This window comes from Gadus macrocephalus, chromosome 1, assembly GCF_031168955.1.
Source record: "Gadus macrocephalus chromosome 1, ASM3116895v1".
NCBI lineage: Eukaryota > Metazoa > Chordata > Actinopteri > Gadiformes > Gadidae > Gadus > Gadus macrocephalus.
This window is the reverse complement of record NC_082382.1, coordinates 14,669,720-14,687,052: the sequence shown is the minus strand read 5'-3', so window position 1 is coordinate 14,687,052 and position 17,333 is coordinate 14,669,720. Positions and strand designations below refer to the sequence as shown.

The following is a 17,333-nucleotide window of genomic DNA, read 5'->3' as shown; positions in this document are numbered from 1 at the left end:
GCATGCCACTCATGGAAAATGGTAATTACCAGTTTCTACTGGCACCTACCGTTTTTCCGATGGCATGCCACTCATGGAAAATGGTAATTACCAGTTTCTACTGGCACCTACCGTTTGCCAGTAGATATTCCTTTCCTGTGGTATTTGCCCGTTCATACACACATACCACTCATGATTCACAGCTACACAATCATTCTTATAAAAACGGTAGGTGCCAGTAGAAACTGGTAATTACCATTTTCCATGAGTGGCATGCCATCGGAAAAACGGTAGGTGCCAGTAGAAACTGGTAATTACCATTTTCCATGAGTGGCATGCCAGCGGAAAAACGGTAGGTGCCAGTAGAAACTGGTAATTACCATTTTCCATGAGTGGCATGCCAGCGGAAAAACGGTAGGTGCCAGTAGAAACTGGTAATTACCATTTTCCATGAGTGGCATGCCAGCGGAAAAACGGTAGGTGCCAGTAGAAACTGGTAATACCATTTTACATGAGTGGCATGCCAGCGGAAAAACGGTGGCCTGTATGCCATGATACCACTGGATCATGTCGATATAGAAAGGTTTATGACACTGGATCAGGGTTAAATGATAGGAACCTATAGGCCTGCTTAAATTATTTGGTTAAACACCAATAACAACAAATGCAAAACTTAATATTTGGCCTATTGAATAGTTATGAGCTGAAGCAGTCATACAGTATAGGCTTTATTATAGTCTACGCTACTAGAACATCTTGATAAAACACGAGTGGAAAAATGGATGACTGTCTAGCCATAGCCTACAGTGCCACCCCTATAGGGACCTGGCTCTGGTGCACTAACCGGAAACTACGATCGCAACCGCAATAAACATCTCGCTTTGAACGGTGAACTCTTTACACATAGTAGTTATAAAGCTATTAAAACAACAAAATGACTCCATTAATGCAGGATACGTGGAAAATGCATGGACCTATTAAAGAAAATGCGCCGACGTTGGCTCAGCCTGGCTCCGCCTCTTCAGCTACGTAGCTATTAGATCGCTGCCGTGGAGCACGAAAGGTGTACATCAATCCACACTCATCGGTTTGACCGTTTGAGTATACCATCCGGGTCCTTTCACTACACTTCCTTTCGCCCTGATCTTAATTGCAACGCACTACGTACTCAAACTATATAAAAAAAGAAGTCATACTAAAATAAAGTATAATGACTGCGGATAGTATGGATATTGGAACAAAGCAATATACTAGCTCTATGGCCACCTAGAAGGCTAGGCTATAACTACCGTCACCGGAGCAAGTCCGGCTGTTTTCAAAAGCATCTGTCATTACAAAAGCAACAACAAAACAGATCGGAAATATCCTAACAACAGCACGGACGAGAGAAACGTGTAAATCCCTTTATTTACGGCGTTATGTTGTGATATTGTGTCAATAAATACCAAATATATATACCTTTACATTTATGGCAATACCTGTCTTGAAATTATACGGAGGAGTTATGCTGGTGTCACATACCATTGTTGGGAACTGCAGTTACCGTTCCACCTGAACGGCAGTTACCGTTTCAGAACGGTAGTTACCGTTCCAGAAAGGCATATGCCATGGCATTACCGTTTCAGAACGGTAGTTACCGTTTCAGAACGGTAGTTACCGTTTCAGAACGGCAGTTACCGTTTCAGAACGGCAGTTACCGTTCCAGAACGGCATATGCCATGGTATGTCAGTGGTCGCGACGGCAGTTACCGTTTCAGAACGGCAGTTACCGTTCCAGAACGGCATATGCCATGGTATGTCAGTGGTCGCGGTGGCACATGCCACAGGCCAATAAACGATCTCGGCCCTACTGGTTTTGTCATTGTTTTGTAATTAATCGGGAAATTATTAGTAATTATCGGATGACATTGCTGTGTTTGAAGTATCGCCCAAGAAAAACCAATGATGCATTCTGACTTACAAGCCCTATTATTCAATCTACAGAGTTGGCAAAATTGGACCAGAGTAAATGTCGAGAAAAATTCCCTAAATGGATTGACGCATTGTTTGCCGTGTACACTTTGTAGTTTGGATGAGTTTTAAGATTTGAAACATTTGGGATAATGTAAGTACTCAACAAAATTCATAACATTAGTTGAGTAAATAGTTGAGTTGAGTAAGACACATAAAAACGTCCGGAGAACATCTTGTCAGGGTTACCTTGTCTGCAGCACTTTATTCTTTTTTATTACATTGTGTGATCAATATGCGCAGGGTGGCGGGGGGTATTAAAGGCCCACTATGCAGGATCGGCCATTTCTTCGCCGGTTTTTGGTTTGCGTTCACATTTCTCTCTACACAGCTCGCCCTACAGCTCGGAGTAGATATTTTAAAACACTGTCAACAACTCGTTGACGACCTTTCCCCACCCACTTCCCCCTATTGGTGGCCGAAACCACCAATCGACCCATAAAGTGTTATAGAAACATCACAATGACTCTTAACCTGCTTAATTAAGTTAAATTAAGCTAAAAAAAGTTGCATAGATCCCCTTGAATGGAACACATTTCTGTGTGCATAACTGATAATTGTACCAGGGTACAAATAGCATTCACACTTCTAATTGCACCAGGGTACAAATAGCATTCACTTCTAATTGCACCAGGGTACAAACAGTGGCGAACTTAGCCCTTTGGGGGCTCCAGGCGAACAGTCATTTGGGGGCCCCTGCATCTACCGGTCTAATGTACCTTATATCGCATAATATATGGCATAATGAGATACTCCATACAGGGAATGAACAAAAGTCACTATCCTTCTTTCATGCAAATGTTAATTATCTATTTAAAAATTGAGAATAACATACAAAACAATAAGATTCGTTATGTTGACACATTACACTGACTGTTAACCTTATGTCATCATTTACCTGAGGGTTTCCAGTAGGTCACAGCAGCTATCTGCTGTGACCTACTGGAAACCACTACTGGAAACCTACTGATAGCTGCTTCCAGCTATCAGTATTTTTCCTGTGCTCTTCAGACCTTTCATGGTTGATTAGATGCATTGCAAGGTTATTCCCGTCTTTAAATTCTTCCTCACTCAGTTGTTTTTGTTTTCCAAAAAGGCAACAACAAAAGCAAAAAACACGGTCTGCACTTTCACTGTAGACTAACCAAGACCTGTTCACCCTCTCACCATTTTTCATTACTATGTAATAGTATGCTTTTGTGAATCTGCGGCCCTTGGGCCAGAGTGCTGGGTCATCCACAAGAATATGTGTGCACCTGCCCAAGACACAGCAGCTTGGGCCAGAGTGCTTGGTCATCCACAAGTGTCTCGCAGTCATTGTTATCGTTATTGTCATCAATTTCAATAACCGAAGTGGAAGAAGGAGAGTGAGAAATATTAGCATCGCTGCTGGCTGTGCCAGAGCCACTTGGAATGAAAGGAGCAGTAACGTGACGGCAAACGACGTTGACTGCTGCTCTTGATCCTCCGACGGTCCCGCTGACACTGCGGTGGCTGTAAAAAAGCTGGATAGCTTTGGTAGCTTTGAAAGAAAGTCCTGCCTTTGGTCTTTCTTCTTCTTTTTATGTGACCCGCTTTCGTACGATCGCTTCATGTTTCACTCAATTTATGTCTCACTCGATTTCTCTCTCTCTCTCTTACCGCTTAGGCCTACTGTGTTTTGAATTTGACTTCATTGTGCGCACTACATGGAATAGTCCATGTAGTGCAGACTGAAGGGGGGTGCACACGGAAAGATCGTCAAAACATGAGTAATTAGACATCCCGATGCTACTATTGTGAAGAGATTTTTATAAAAATTATAAATATGGGGACAAAATATATGCATTGGGGCCTTTTGGGGGCCCCACAAACCTTCTATGGGGCCCGGGGCTCCAGGCAAATGCCTGGTTTGCCTAATAGTACGGCCCGCCACTGGGTACAAATAGCATGTATTGATAATTGTACCAGGGGTGCAAATAGCCTCACCCTTGCCAGCAAGCATTAATATGCTTTCCCCTAGTGCCCCACCTGATCCCAAACTATATATCTTTGTTCTATCCATCCCCTGTGTTGGTTTTACGATGGATTCCGTGACTCATATAGGCCACTGGCAATATTTCATAATGGCATAGTGGCTTTCAGGGTGGCAATATTTGGGATGATTCATTTCTACACTAAAGATAAGTTATTGAAGTAAATGCATAATGATTACCACTTTGAGTGAAGCAGAACAAACTAACAACAATTCCCCTGTGTAATTTTTTCATTCATTTAATTTCAATATCCAAAAACTTTAAAAAGAGAAGTTCCAGGCTAGTGTGCCTTTGTTGCAGACAAAACAGACAAAGAGTTATAGCAAAAAATGCACACCGCAATCCCACATCCCCTGATAGCAGGGAACCAGTGCTATCAGTTGCCACTCATTTGAACCATCAGAACCCACAGCGACAATAATCTTACTGGCTAATTAGACTACTGCTGTTGACCTGACCATGGACTATAAACTCTTTCAGTTATCATCACAAGAATAAATCACCATGTGGCACAAGAATAACTTCAACGGCCTTAAAGGTTTGATCTTGCACTAAAGGTGCAAGTCCCAGCCATTTCAATGCTAGTCATACTAGTTTGCGTGTCTAAATATGTTTTTAAATATGTTGATATGTTTTAACTATGAGGTACAAAAAAGTAAACCAGTTTTGTTTGTTGTCCCTTGCCATGCAACTCCTAAAAATAAATAAAAACATAACGATATTGACACCCAAATAGAACAATTATACAAGCCAGAGAGAGGGAGACCAACAGACAAGACAGGAAAGGAGGCAGACCAGCAGACAGACAGGCAAACAGTCATGGCGAGTGGGTTGCAGGTGGCGGGGGGGGGGGGGGGGGGGGGGGGGTGATGTAGGGGTGTGGCCAACCCTCACCTGTGTTAAAGGTGCACGCTGATAACGTGGATATTCAAAGGGAGGAGCTATTGGTGCTGGCTGGAGGAGTAAAATAATATAAACGAGCAGCAAACAAACCGGTACATCCATATATCAACAATTTCACAGGTGAAGGAAAGTGACCACCGCCCTCTGCTCTGATAGAGACCGCTCCGTGCGTAGGATACGCCGTCAGGTGACTCCAATACTCAGCCAGGTACAGCTCCCAGTGACTCACTCATTTATGTGTTGCTGTTTCAATTAAATTGCAAAAAATATAAGGGATTCATATTAGTTTAGTCTTACAATAAATTCTGAAAAAAATCGAATTATGTAAGAGGTAAGAAAATAGGTTATTCTTCTACTGAGGATGCTACCCTGAGAAAATATAAACTGGAATTTTGTGATTGTGACGTATCTCCTGAAAATGTTTGAGTTCATGTCTGTGCATCTGTGTTTGCGTAGTGTCTACTAATGTGTTGTTTTGGTTGTCTCGACAGATCAACTGCCAAGAATGTTGGCTAGACTAGAGATGGTGAGTTGACATTTCTTTCTCTTTCTATACTTTATTATTGATGTATTTATATATGTCTCTATCTCCCCTTTGATCAATTGATAATGTACTAATAATCTGTTAATTAATTTATGTAATAACTTACATTTTCTGAATTATTATTCAGCTGGATTTGTAATGTTTGATCTGTTTCTCATATTGTGTGCTATTTGTTTGTTTGAATGCGTTACCATGCTGTCTTATTTAAGTTGACTTATTAACCTTATTCACCTAACAGTATAGCTACATAAACATTTATTACATGGTATTTATGACAAAAATAAATAAAAGTTAGACCAGTTATAACAGTTACACGCTGTTGTTTTTCTTTTTTATGTTTCTAAAATCCACTAGACTGTAGCTCACTGTTATCGTGATAGTAAAAATGACTCGCACTTGCATAAATTTGATAGTCAAAGTGCGGCCATACTTCAGAAGAACAGTGTTGTTGTTGTCTAACTTTAGCGTCCAATGAACATCCAGAACATAGCATAGAGTATAGTGTGTTGCGTGGACAGTGACCTCTGTCACTGTCCATCACAAAGACCACTGTTGGTTGGTCAGGAGTATATCGGGCAAACTCATTTAGAAGATATTAAAAATGTATGCAATTCAAAATGTATACAGCTTACTGGTTCTAGGCAATATATAATAATTTACATAATAAGAGATGTCCGCTATATCGGGAGACTGACTGTCCTCGAATGGTCATCTGTCCCTTTACCTTGCTTTCTCACACTCTCTCTATTTATCTCTCTCTAAGTCTATCTCTATGTCTTTTTTTATGTCTCTCTCTATGTCTCCCACTATGTCAATCACTATGTCTCTCTCTATGTCTGGCTCTATTTCTCTCAATATCTCTCTCTCCTATGTCTATCTTTATGTCTCGCTCTCTCTCTATCTTCTCTCTTTGTATCTTTCTGTGTCTCCTTCTATATCTCTCTCAATCTCTCTCTCTATGTCTCTCTATTTACCCCCTCTAGGTCTCTCCATTTACCTCTCTCTGTCTCTCTATTTATCTCTCTCTATGGCTCTCCGTAGACCCCTCTCTCTGTCTCTCTCACTGTCTCTTTCTGTCTCTCTCTATCTCTCTCTCTATGTCAATCTATTGACCTCTCTATGTCTCTCTACTGTCCTCTCTCTATGTCTCTCTACTGTCCTTCCTCTATGTGTAGGGCATCTGAGTCCGAAAATAACTTAATTGCAGTTTTGGCCAACCCTCTATGCAGTTCGGTTCGATTTTCTTCTAGACTGTGGAACCATTGGCGATCATGTCTGTATGCTCGGCACTGAATATTGTGTATTTTTTTATTTTGTTTGTGTGGATATGGATCCTCCTGGGTCTGAAATAAAGAATTATATATGTATCTCTCTATGGGCCCTATCTTGCATCCGGCACAATTGACATTTTTTCACTGGCGCATGTGTCGTTGCTAGTTTGCAACTGGCGCAGAGTGTTCTCTTCCCTCCTGCGCCACGTGTCGGTAAATTAGGGAATGATCTTGCGCCCCAAGGGGCGGTTCGGCGAAAGGCGGAGGCGTGTTTTGGCGCAAAAGTTCCCTGGTGCTATTTTGCAGTTTCAGAAACCACTTGCGCCACAAACCAGGAAATACCTGGTTTAAAGTCAGTGGCGCGTTGTTCAGATGCTATTTTAAGGGCGCATGCATAATGTTGCTTGTGCACCTCGCGCATACACTTTGCTTCTCTCATCTACCTAGCCACACATTCTTGGTAAATTATTCGCGAAAGAACAGCTGATACAGCGGTAATAAGTTGTACTTTTAAATCAATGCATCTGCAAACACGGTACAGCAAACACATATTTTCTTGACACAGACATCGTGTACATGCCTATAACTTTTAGGATTGATGAGTATTTGATTGTGAGAAAACATTGTTTTACCGCGAGTGAGTGTTAAAAAGAATGAATGAATGCGGGCGCGCGTGTGTATATGTGTAAAATAATTTATGAATGCGGGCGCCCGTGTGTGCGTCGATCTGTTTAAACACACGTCAAAATATCAACTCGTCAGAATCAAATGCGCTCATGGCTCTTAAAGGGGATGGGAGCTGGCACTTTCATTGGTTTATTGCACGTTATGCCCAAACCACACCTACGGGTAATTAGGCTGCTTCAGACCAACCCTTTTTAGATTTGCACCAGGCGCAAGAGTCATTTTTGCGCCATAGAACCGCCCACAAAGCTACTTGCGCTTGGCGCTTCTCACTTGCGTTTCAGACCGTTAAATAGGGCCCTATGTCTCTCTACTGACTTCTCTCTATGTCTCTCTCCATGTCTCTCTCTTTGTCTCTACTGACCCCTCTCTATAGCTCTCTATTTACCTCTCTCCATGTCTCTCTCTATGTCTCTCTATTGACCTCTCTCTATGTCTCTCCCTATATCTCTCTCTATGTCTCTATATTGACCCCTCTCTATGTCTCTCTCTATGTCTCCCTATATCTCTCTCTATGTCTCCCTATAGCTCTCTCTCTATGTCTCTCTATTGACCTCTCTCTATTGACCCCTCTCTATGTCTCCCTATAGCTCTCTCTCTATGTCTCTCTATTGACCCCTCTCCATGTCTCCCTATAGCTCTCTCTATGTCTCTCTATTGACCTCTCTCTATGTCTCTCTATTGACCCCTCTCTATGTCTCCCTATAGCTCTCTCTATGTCTCTCTATTGACCTCTCTCTATGTCTCTCTATTGACCCCTCTCCATGTCTCTCTCTATGTCTCCCTATATCTCTCTCTATGTCTCTCTATTGACCCCTCTCCATGTCTCTCTCTATGTCTCCCTATATCTCTCTCTATGTCTCTCTATTGACCCCTCTCCATGTCTCTCTCTATGTCTCCCTATATCTCTCTCTATGTCTCTCTATTGACCCCTCTCCATGTCTCTCTCTATGTCTCCCTATATCTCTCTCTATGTCTCTCTATTGACCCCTCTCCATGACTCTCTCTATGTCTCCCTATATCTCTCTCTATGTCTCTCTATTGACCTCTCTCCATGTCTCTCTGTACCAGATGGCCTATGTGGCTGAGACGGGGATGGCTGGGACTGCTCGGGCTGCCTGGGCAGAGGGAGGCCCGGCCTCGTCCTCTGCAGAGGTGGACCTGGAGGTCATCGAAGAGTACCTGCAGGAGCACTCGCTGGAGGTCCAACCGGCGTACACGCTTGACACCCTGTCCAGCGCCGCACCGCAGCCCGCCCCACCACACTCCCAGCCGGACCCCCACATCATAGGTCAGCAGTGGATTAGGAGGAGTGTGTGTGCGTGCGTGCGTGCGTGCGTGCGTGCGTGCGTGCGTGCGTGCGTGCGTGCGTGCGTGCGTGCGTGTGTGTGTGTGTGGTTAAGGACTTTGCATGGTCAGAACTGATGTATTTGTGGTTCTGTCCTCCTAGAGAACCGATGGTCGGGCCAACATGCATATGAGTGGTACTATGGGTCTCATACTCCCAATGAAGAATATGAGGACAACGTACCACATACTACCTGGCACAGTCCCCATGGCAACTGGGTGGGTTCATACGCCCTGGAGACAGCAGCATTCATACATTTCACATAATTTCTGAATTGATGTACTTGATGTACAAACACGATCATTTACCCCCAATTATACTATGCATATTAAGGCCAGATATTTGACGAGCCAAATGTCAACGTGTTTATTTGAATTTGTAATATTGATGTGTGTGTGTGTGTGTGTGTGTGTATGTTTCAGGACCACCATGGCTACTCCTATGATGTGAACAGATGCAGTGATTCTGAATCCCAGTCAAGCGATTCTCATTACCAGGACTACCCCTACTCTGTCTCTCTGACCAATGAGAAGAAGGGAAAGAATACATGTGATCCACTGCCTCTCGTTCCACTCTCAGGTACTACCTAGTAAAAAGACACAAACACACATGCAAATGAAAAACCATCCCCCCACACACACACAGCACATGAATTCCACACACACACAGACACACACGTCCACACACTTACACACACAAACACGCAGACAGCCAGCTATCGGTACTTGCAGGGAAGAGGAAGACACAATGCATGAAATTCACACACACAGACTGACACACACATGTACACACATGTACACACACACACACACACACACACACGTGCATACACACGCACACGCACACACACACACACACACACTGAAACAGCCAGCTCTCCGTACTTGCAGGGAAGAGAAAGGAGCGGCTGTTCCAGTTCCTGTTTGAGATGCTCCAGACGCCGTCCATGCAGAGCTGCATCTGGTGGGTGCAGTCCTCGGCGGGTACCTTCCAGTTCTCCTCGCAGAACAAGGAGCGGCTGGCACAGCTCTGGGGCCGGCGCAAGGGGAACCGCAAGACCATGACCTACCAGAAGATGGCGCGGGCGCTGAGGAACTACTCGCGCACCGGGGAGATCCACAAGGTGAAGAGGAAGCTCACGTACCAGTTCAACGAGGGAACGCTGAAGGGCCTGCGGGGGAACTCGCACGCCGCGTAGGCGGAAGGGCGGGAAGAACTCTGGAGAAGAAGAACGTGTTTTAGGGCGGGAAATGAACCATGAGGAATGAGAGTAGGAGAAACAAGACAAAAAGGAGCCCACAATTAATTCCCGTGGTTACACTAGGAATGGTTATTTATTTCTTACAACCCACGGTTTACACTGACCTACCTTTTCAAACACAAATAAATACTGAGTATTTGAAAGAAAGGAAAAAGCCAGATGCGACTCTGAAATCGCAGTAGAAAACAGGTCTTTCTTGTCACTGAAGGGAGCACAAAAATCTGCTTAAATGTTTAAATAGAGACCTGGAAAAATGTAAAAATATCATTGATTTGTGAGAAATCTGCTTTGGATAGGCTAGCCTGGCTCTGAGTCGCCTGGCTTTAAAAGTTAAGTAAATCGAAAAGGTTGTGACAAAAAAAACATCTACTTTATAAGTAGAGCAATTTAGTTCGAAAAGTGCTATTTCTACACATTCACAAAGGCTTCTCTTGTGAACATGATTCTGCAAATAGTGACAATAGTGTGTTTGTTTGTGTGAAAAACTTTTTTAAGATTTAATAAATCTAAGAATAAGGTGTATAATATAATGGAGTGTGTGTTATTGTTGTTATATTCCCTTAGACATTGTAGGGACGGAAACTCTGCACAAATAAGCATATTGCAAACACAAGGTGAGACGCAGATCCGCACCCCATTCAAGCCCATAACTGTATGCAAAGTAAGCATGCATCAACAACGGCCGGCTTCCAGTTAATCAGTAACATCTAAAAACTAAATTTCCCCAACAGAGTATAAACTTGTACACACTAAACAAAACACATAGACGAAAACACACACCCATGGATGCGCGTGACACACACACACACACACACACACACACGCCCTCTCATTTTCTCTAACACACACACACACACACACACTCACACACACACACAAACACCCCCCCCCCCACACACACACACACACACACACACACACACACACACACACACACACACACACACACACACACACACACACACACACACACACACACACACACACACACACACACACACACACACACACACACACACACACACAGTGCTTAACCAAACACCTGTCTTTGAGTGGTCGAATAGATAAGGCTGCATTATGTCTTCAAAGATAACTCTAATAGCGCTATTCACTGGCTTGAGGGAAAACTTTCCAACCAGGACTACTTAAAAGGAAAGAATCCAGTGGTTTAGAAGTCGATATATACATGTGTATATATATATATATATATATTTTTTTTTACAATAATAGAATATATTGCATACTCAAACGGAAATAATAATTCTGTTGGTTGCAAAATCCATAAAAAAAAGTGCCCGGGAAAGACAGCATTTATTATTATTATTTATATTTATGCATTTATTTATTTATGTCAGAGTGAGCCAATGTGGCCAATTGATCGTCTGTACTCTTTAAGTACTAGTAATTGCTTTCTTTAGACTATGAAGACGATAAAAAACAGATTCTGAACATACAGTACGACTTGGGGTTCTGCACTATGGCTCACTTTTTCCCATGGAGCTACCCTGGACCATTGTCGGGGTAGGGCTTTAATTCACTAATGGAACACAGATGGTGTCTCTTCAGAGACCAAGTGTGTATCTATGCAGTGTCTATCTGTCTGCAAGCCCACAAAACAGCGCATGCACGTAGACCTATAATAAAAGAGAGCAATCTCCCCATTACTCCTCTCTCTGCTTGTTCTGCGTGATGTGTACAGGAGCTTTGAGTTGGAACGACCGGCAGCACACACATCGGACCGATCCGTGATTCCCAGTCTCCCTGAGGGGACCACTCGCTGTTTCTTTCACCATCGCTTCCAGCATAAAGAAATCAAACCGTTCCACACATCACACTTCTCACGTTTCTTCATCGCCCTTCAAATTCGTTTTTTTCCATGATGGCCGACTGGACTTGGGTGGTCTACACGGGCCTGGAGGTGCTGATTGCATTGGTCTGTTGCCTGGGCAACGCCTTGGTTGTGTTTGCTGTGTGCGTTGGCATCAAGGGGGCCCTGCACGAGCCAACTTTCTGCTTCGTGGTTTCCCTGGCAGCGGCTGACTTCCTGGTGGGCGTGGCCGCCGTGCCGCTGGCCGTGCTGCTGGATGGCTGGGTGCATCTGGCGCCGCACCTCTGCCTGCTGCTGAGCTGCGTGGTTCTGGTGCTGACCCAGGCCTCGGTGCTGTCCCTGCTCGCCATCGCAGTGGACCGCCACCTACGCCTGCAAACCCCGCTCAGGTAAGAGACACGGATGTCAGCCCTGTCCGGCGACCCACCGCGGGCCGGATGGTGTAGCTGTGACTACAGGGTGTTTGAACTCCAAATGTACTGGGTTCAATACTCATTGTGCCCAGTGTAAGGCTAAGGCCGGCTCCTATTGATATCTGGGTTGTAGTCACTTTGGATATAATAATCTGCCAAATGACTCTACAGTACAGGCAAGAGCTCCACAACACTAGTTGGAGGCAGGTTTACAAATTAGTTAAGAATTTAATTAACTAATGCCCCCCCCCCCCCCCCCCCCCCTTTCTCTCTTTCTTTGTTCTCCCTCTCAGTTATCAAAAACTGACCAGACCAAGCCAAACATGGCTGACTGTCGCCATCTGCTGGTCACTGTCATGTTTACTGGGCCTCACTCCTCTGTTCGGGTGGAACAACTTCTCCACCATGGCTCCTCCGTGCGGCAAGAACGAATCCAATGAATTGCCCGTCCTGGTCGCTCCACCCTGCACGTTTCTCTCCACGATCTCCCTGCCGTTCATGGTCTACTTCAACTTCCTGGGATGCGTTCTGCTCCCCCTGCTGGCCATGACCCTGCTCTACGTGCGGATCTTCTGGAGCCTCCAGGGCCGTCTACGAGACAGCACTCCCCAGGCACGGGTGTCCCTGCTCAGGGAGAGAAGACTCGCCTGCTCCCTGGCATTGGTGCTCTTCCTTTTCGCAGGCTGCTGGATGCCCCTGCATGTGATGAACTGTCTGCTACTCTTCTGGGGTCCTCAGACAGTCACTAAAGGAGCCATGTATACAGGCAGGTAGCCAAGGCTTTCAAGTCGAACGCATGTTTTTCATGAGTTTTCCCAGTGGGATTCGTTCTTGGTAATTGTATTCGATTAGTATTTATCAATAGGCTACTATCAGGTGCTATACCTTCAGTTAAATTGAAGCGCTGGGTATCGCATCCAGTAGGCGAGTCAAAAAGTTAAAAGAAAAACTTCAACATTCTAGGAATATGAAACCAGCATACTTTTTTCCCATTGTTAGGTATCCTCCTGTCCCACGCTAACTCGGCAGTCAACCCGGTGGTCTATGCCTACCGAATACCAAAGATCCAGCAGGCCTACGCCAACATTTGGAGGCGCGTCCTCGCCGTGATGAGCGGTCGCTGTGGGGAGCAGCGTGGTGAACGGGCGGGGTCAGGCAGCAGAATCAGATGGACGGAGAGCGTTGAATCGGTGAATCCAGCTGTTGAAGTCAGCAGTAGGATTAATCCACCCCAGAACCTTTAACTCCTAAACCCCAAAACCATATGCGACCTTTCGGCCTACTATTCCTTTTAGCATTTCACTTGACTTTGAATTAAGAAAAGCAATCCAGCAATGTCGTTTTTTGGTCTTAGATGTAAATGGCAATTACAACTCTTTTTTTATGATTTTAATACTGTGAATATAGGCTACATGTTGTTTTCACACAAGAAGTCTATGTTACATTGCCATTTAGTCAGAGAAGTTTAAAATGAATGAAGAATAGCATACCCGTATGCATGCACATGCGTCAATGGTACTTGTCCATGCTGTTAACCTCGAGGTTCTCCAGATTTAGGAAGACCGTGATCACTCTCGCAGCAAAAGGCATACAAGTTACAACACTGCCCTTATTATGTAGAAACAGATAGTCATATCAAATTAAACATAAGAAACTCTGCTACAAGCACAGATAAGTCATTTTTACACACAACGCAAACACCAAGAATATTAATTAGACAAATTAGACAATTAAAAATAGGCTGGAGCTTAAGAGGCTGAATACCCAATCAGCATAGAGTGAGAGAAGCTTATCATGTCTCCTTTCAAACATAGGTATACTGTACATGTGTCATATTTTGGAAGACATTGTTCATCGTCTGAACGTAAAGATTATATGCGGATATTTTAAATATAAAATGTAAATATGGAGCGGTAAATAAATGTTTTATTTTCTCTAAACCAACTTCCTGGTGGAAGCATGTCAACGTCTGTAGTCAAACAGCTTTATTGTGGTTAAATCCTCAGCAGGCCTATTAGGACGTATTTACTCACTTTATTGACTTATTTAGTTTCCCAGGAATAAATATCGGATCGAGAGGGTGAGTTAAGGTGTTTACTCCTCTTGCTGTACACATATTTATCCGCTAGATGGTGCACTTCCCTAACAATCGTTTGTAGATTATCACAAAGTATACCTAAAAACCGAGACTGACAGTCAAACCATCACAAAATTCCTTAAATAGTAAAATGATCTCCATTAAGCTCAGTATACAACTTACATTGTACATCTGGTCAAACTTTAGAATAGGACTTGTGTGAATAGTAAATATATTAATAAAGTATGATGTACAATATATAAATCCATTTTATTTGTAATTACCCTGGACATGAAATACAAAAAAATATATTTAAAATATTAAATATAGTATTAACAATAAAGCTAAGTCTAGTTTAAAGACATTGAATAGGCCTTTGAAAACATAGAAAGCAGATTTGAACCATTTATGGTCATACTTTCTCTTCATTGATAAGGTTCAACTCTCTCTGTCATTTGTCAGTCAGACAGTCTGCTGTTCCAGGAAAGTCCCTGACAGCAGTTCATTGGTTGACCAAAAACCTTGGTTAGGGGCATATAATGATCCAGGGAGAATCCATTTCTATATGTCATCCGTCAAACTTTATTAATCAAGGCTTCATAGTTTATTTCCATCAATAAATTAAAAAACAATTTGTCACGCCTTAAACTAGTCACAGATAAAGTACAATCAAATGAAAAACCTCAGCTTTTGAACTATAAAACATTTAGAATGACAAGCATAACTCTTATGAAACAAAGCACTTACGAAACAATCTTGTTCTGAACAAACATTTTCAATTTTCCTAAATGATACGTTGACATTGAAACAATGACGTTCTTCTGTTGATGGTCCTTTGTATGCGTTTAGCGTGGTCCTCAGGGAAGGCAATAGACTGTATAGTTATCACCTGAGCAGGGCTGATCCCTCCCACCAAACTATACAACCTACTACCTCACCCCGACAGAACACATAGGAACCTGAGCACGACCCCGCCTCGACCCAGCCACAGTCGGCCTGTTTCTGGACGAAGACATGGGAGGGTAAAGAAAGGAGATGATTTGATATGGCGGCTGTAATGCTGCCTCAGAGACGGCTGCTGCGGATTGGCTGACCTGGCTGTCTCCTTAGGAAAGACAGTAGATTGTATAGTTATCTCAGATTGGGGTGCACAACCCCACAACTATTCAATCTACTACCTCAGCCCCAAGGACAGCATTCTTGTGTTGCAACATCCAGGATCCTCACAGATGAGATTCCTGTAATGATACAGAGAAAAAGAGACAAAAAAACGGTTTTATCGATCTGATTTGCTTTTGCTATGCAATAATGTCATTTATAATTATGAATGTATTTAACGAGGGTCCATATCAGTGGTCACTGGTGAAGTTAAGACAAAGTAAATAAATAAATGATTTACAATTCTAATATTGAAAGCTATGTTTGATCTTCCACATTTTCTCCTTTTTCATATTCCTATGATGGCTTTGTGGAATAGCTCACCATACATGTCCATCCTGTGAACATTTTTACATTGAACCACAGCATGCCTCTACCTGCCGAGTTTTTAAGAAATATCGATCGCGTCATGCCCACAAGCCAGCCACAGTGTATGATGCAACAGAATGCAACCCACCGCAATATTTTACAGACAAAATAGTAATAGAGTAACGAAACGAAAGCCCATCAAAAATACCTCACTGTCTTCCTGCAATTCCTGCATGTGATCGAAAGAAATAGAAATGGCACCCGTCTTTGTGCCAGAAATGTATTTCTGTTTCTTTTGCCGAAAAAGCTGAGCTCATTCCAGTGGGGTAGCCACTGGGTAGGCTAGTTGCTGCCTCTCTGACTGGAGGTACACACACACACACACACACACACACACACACACACACACACACACACACACACACACACACACACACACACACACACACACACACACACACACACACACACACACACATGCCTGCAAATACGGTTGCCACCAGCTGCTTCTGATTGAATACAAAGCTGGGATTCTGCACCCTAAACAAAACAAGGAACCACAAAATGGCGCCTAACGTGTCAGCCATTTTAAGTCTATTTTCGAACACTATAACGTCTACCTGTTGTACGACTTCCGGGGGCCGTGTCCTGGATCCTCACGGAGAACAAGGTCCATCGTGGTGCAAAGAGGATACAAAATAACCCACTCAAAGTTGTTACGCCTGCCTAGTTCGACTAAATATTAACCACCAACTACCAGTCCTGCATTTCAAGTACTTATTGCACAATATTGAACCCGATGTACATATTTTTAGTATGTGTCTCACTGCGATGAACCTCGCAAACCTCTCGGGGTGGGCCCTGGGTTAGCTGTAGGACACTGGGAAGCTGGACAGTGGTGGCACGGACGGGTTAATACAGGCCAGACTAGCATGGCCTGGATCAGGGATGGGAGCGGGCGGGGTGGGTGAACTAAGTGGGGGGCATTGAGGGTGGCCACTGCTTTGCATGAATTAGCATAGAGGCACAGATCCTGAAACTTGGACCGGACTAGCGCCTTGTTAACATGCAGGAGAGGGCCCTGGCTGGCTCGTCTAAAGCCCAGACAGGGATCAGCAGGGATGGGATGGGTTATTGGGGTTGGGGGTAGTCATTGGGAGGGGTACAACGTTGGCGTGAGGCCCACGCCTGGCGACCATGCCAGCCGCTGATGTATAATACCCTACAGGTCCATCACCTCATCAATAACGGCCAGCATGCCGAGAACGATGGCGGGGTGTACTTGAGGGACGCGAGGGGGTAGAGATGGCGATAGTCACCGTGACGTATAGCCTGCGATGGAGTCGGACGATGGAATGATTTAATACGTTTTTAACCCTCCGTACGGTTCGACAAGACGTCTTCTGGTGACGGTGGATGAAGGTCATCTTTGCTTCGTGTTTCTCTCGATCATTACTCAATATGTAGTGTATGAACCAAGTGGTGGAAGGATTTAATACCGACAACCAATTCCGTGCACGCCATCCATACTCT

General features: G+C 43.9%; 2 protein-coding genes and 1 long non-coding RNA gene across 4 annotated transcripts; 2 read left to right on the top strand and 1 right to left on the bottom strand.

Annotated features, from left to right (window-relative positions):
• The first annotated feature begins 4,868 nt into the window (after positions 1-4,868).
• On the top strand, positions 4,869-10,539 carry LOC132454661 (transcription factor PU.1). Its single transcript, XM_060048167.1, has 6 exons — positions 4,869-5,115; positions 5,399-5,433; positions 8,478-8,697; positions 8,857-8,972; positions 9,177-9,333; positions 9,645-10,539. Exons 2-6 carry the CDS (start codon positions 5,413-5,415, stop codon positions 9,950-9,952), a joined length of 822 nt encoding a protein of 273 aa, XP_059904150.1. The 5' UTR covers positions 4,869-5,115; positions 5,399-5,412; the 3' UTR covers positions 9,953-10,539.
• A 1,107-nt stretch (positions 10,540-11,646) lies between these two features.
• On the top strand, positions 11,647-14,623 carry LOC132454643 (adenosine receptor A1-like). Its single transcript, XM_060048146.1, has 3 exons — positions 11,647-12,232; positions 12,550-13,022; positions 13,256-14,623. The coding sequence occupies exons 1-3, from the start codon at positions 11,892-11,894 to the stop codon at positions 13,498-13,500; spliced, it is 1,059 nt and encodes a 352-aa protein (XP_059904129.1). The 5' UTR covers positions 11,647-11,891; the 3' UTR covers positions 13,501-14,623.
• A 268-nt stretch (positions 14,624-14,891) lies between these two features.
• On the bottom strand, positions 14,892-17,327 carry LOC132454652 (uncharacterized). Of its 2 annotated transcripts, none has more exons than XR_009524976.1 (2): positions 16,224-17,327; positions 14,892-16,161 (listed from the first exon to the last, which is right to left on the bottom strand). It is a non-coding gene; the product is annotated as an uncharacterized LOC132454652 (long non-coding RNA). The 2 variants fall into 2 exon arrangements; XR_009524975.1 differs by having other exon boundaries at positions 16,236-17,327.
• Between the last annotated feature and the right edge of the window lie 6 nt (positions 17,328-17,333).

Excerpts from the sequence above, each read along its gene's own strand:
- LOC132454661 (XM_060048167.1), top strand. The coding sequence starts at position 5,413 with ATGTTGGCTAGACTAGAGATG. Across the intron at positions 5,434-8,477 it reads TGTTGGCTAGACTAGAGATG|ATGGCCTATGTGGCTGAGAC; the intron begins GTGAGTTGACAT and ends TCTCTGTACCAG. Across the intron at positions 8,973-9,176 it reads ACAGTCCCCATGGCAACTGG|GACCACCATGGCTACTCCTA; the intron begins GTGGGTTCATAC and ends TGTATGTTTCAG.
- LOC132454643 (XM_060048146.1), top strand. The coding sequence starts at position 11,892 with ATGATGGCCGACTGGACTTGGGTGGTCTACACGGGCCTGGAGGTGCTG. Across the intron at positions 12,233-12,549 it reads CGCCTGCAAACCCCGCTCAG|TTATCAAAAACTGACCAGAC; the intron begins GTAAGAGACACG and ends TCTCCCTCTCAG. Across the intron at positions 13,023-13,255 it reads TAAAGGAGCCATGTATACAG|GTATCCTCCTGTCCCACGCT; the intron begins GCAGGTAGCCAA and ends TCCCATTGTTAG.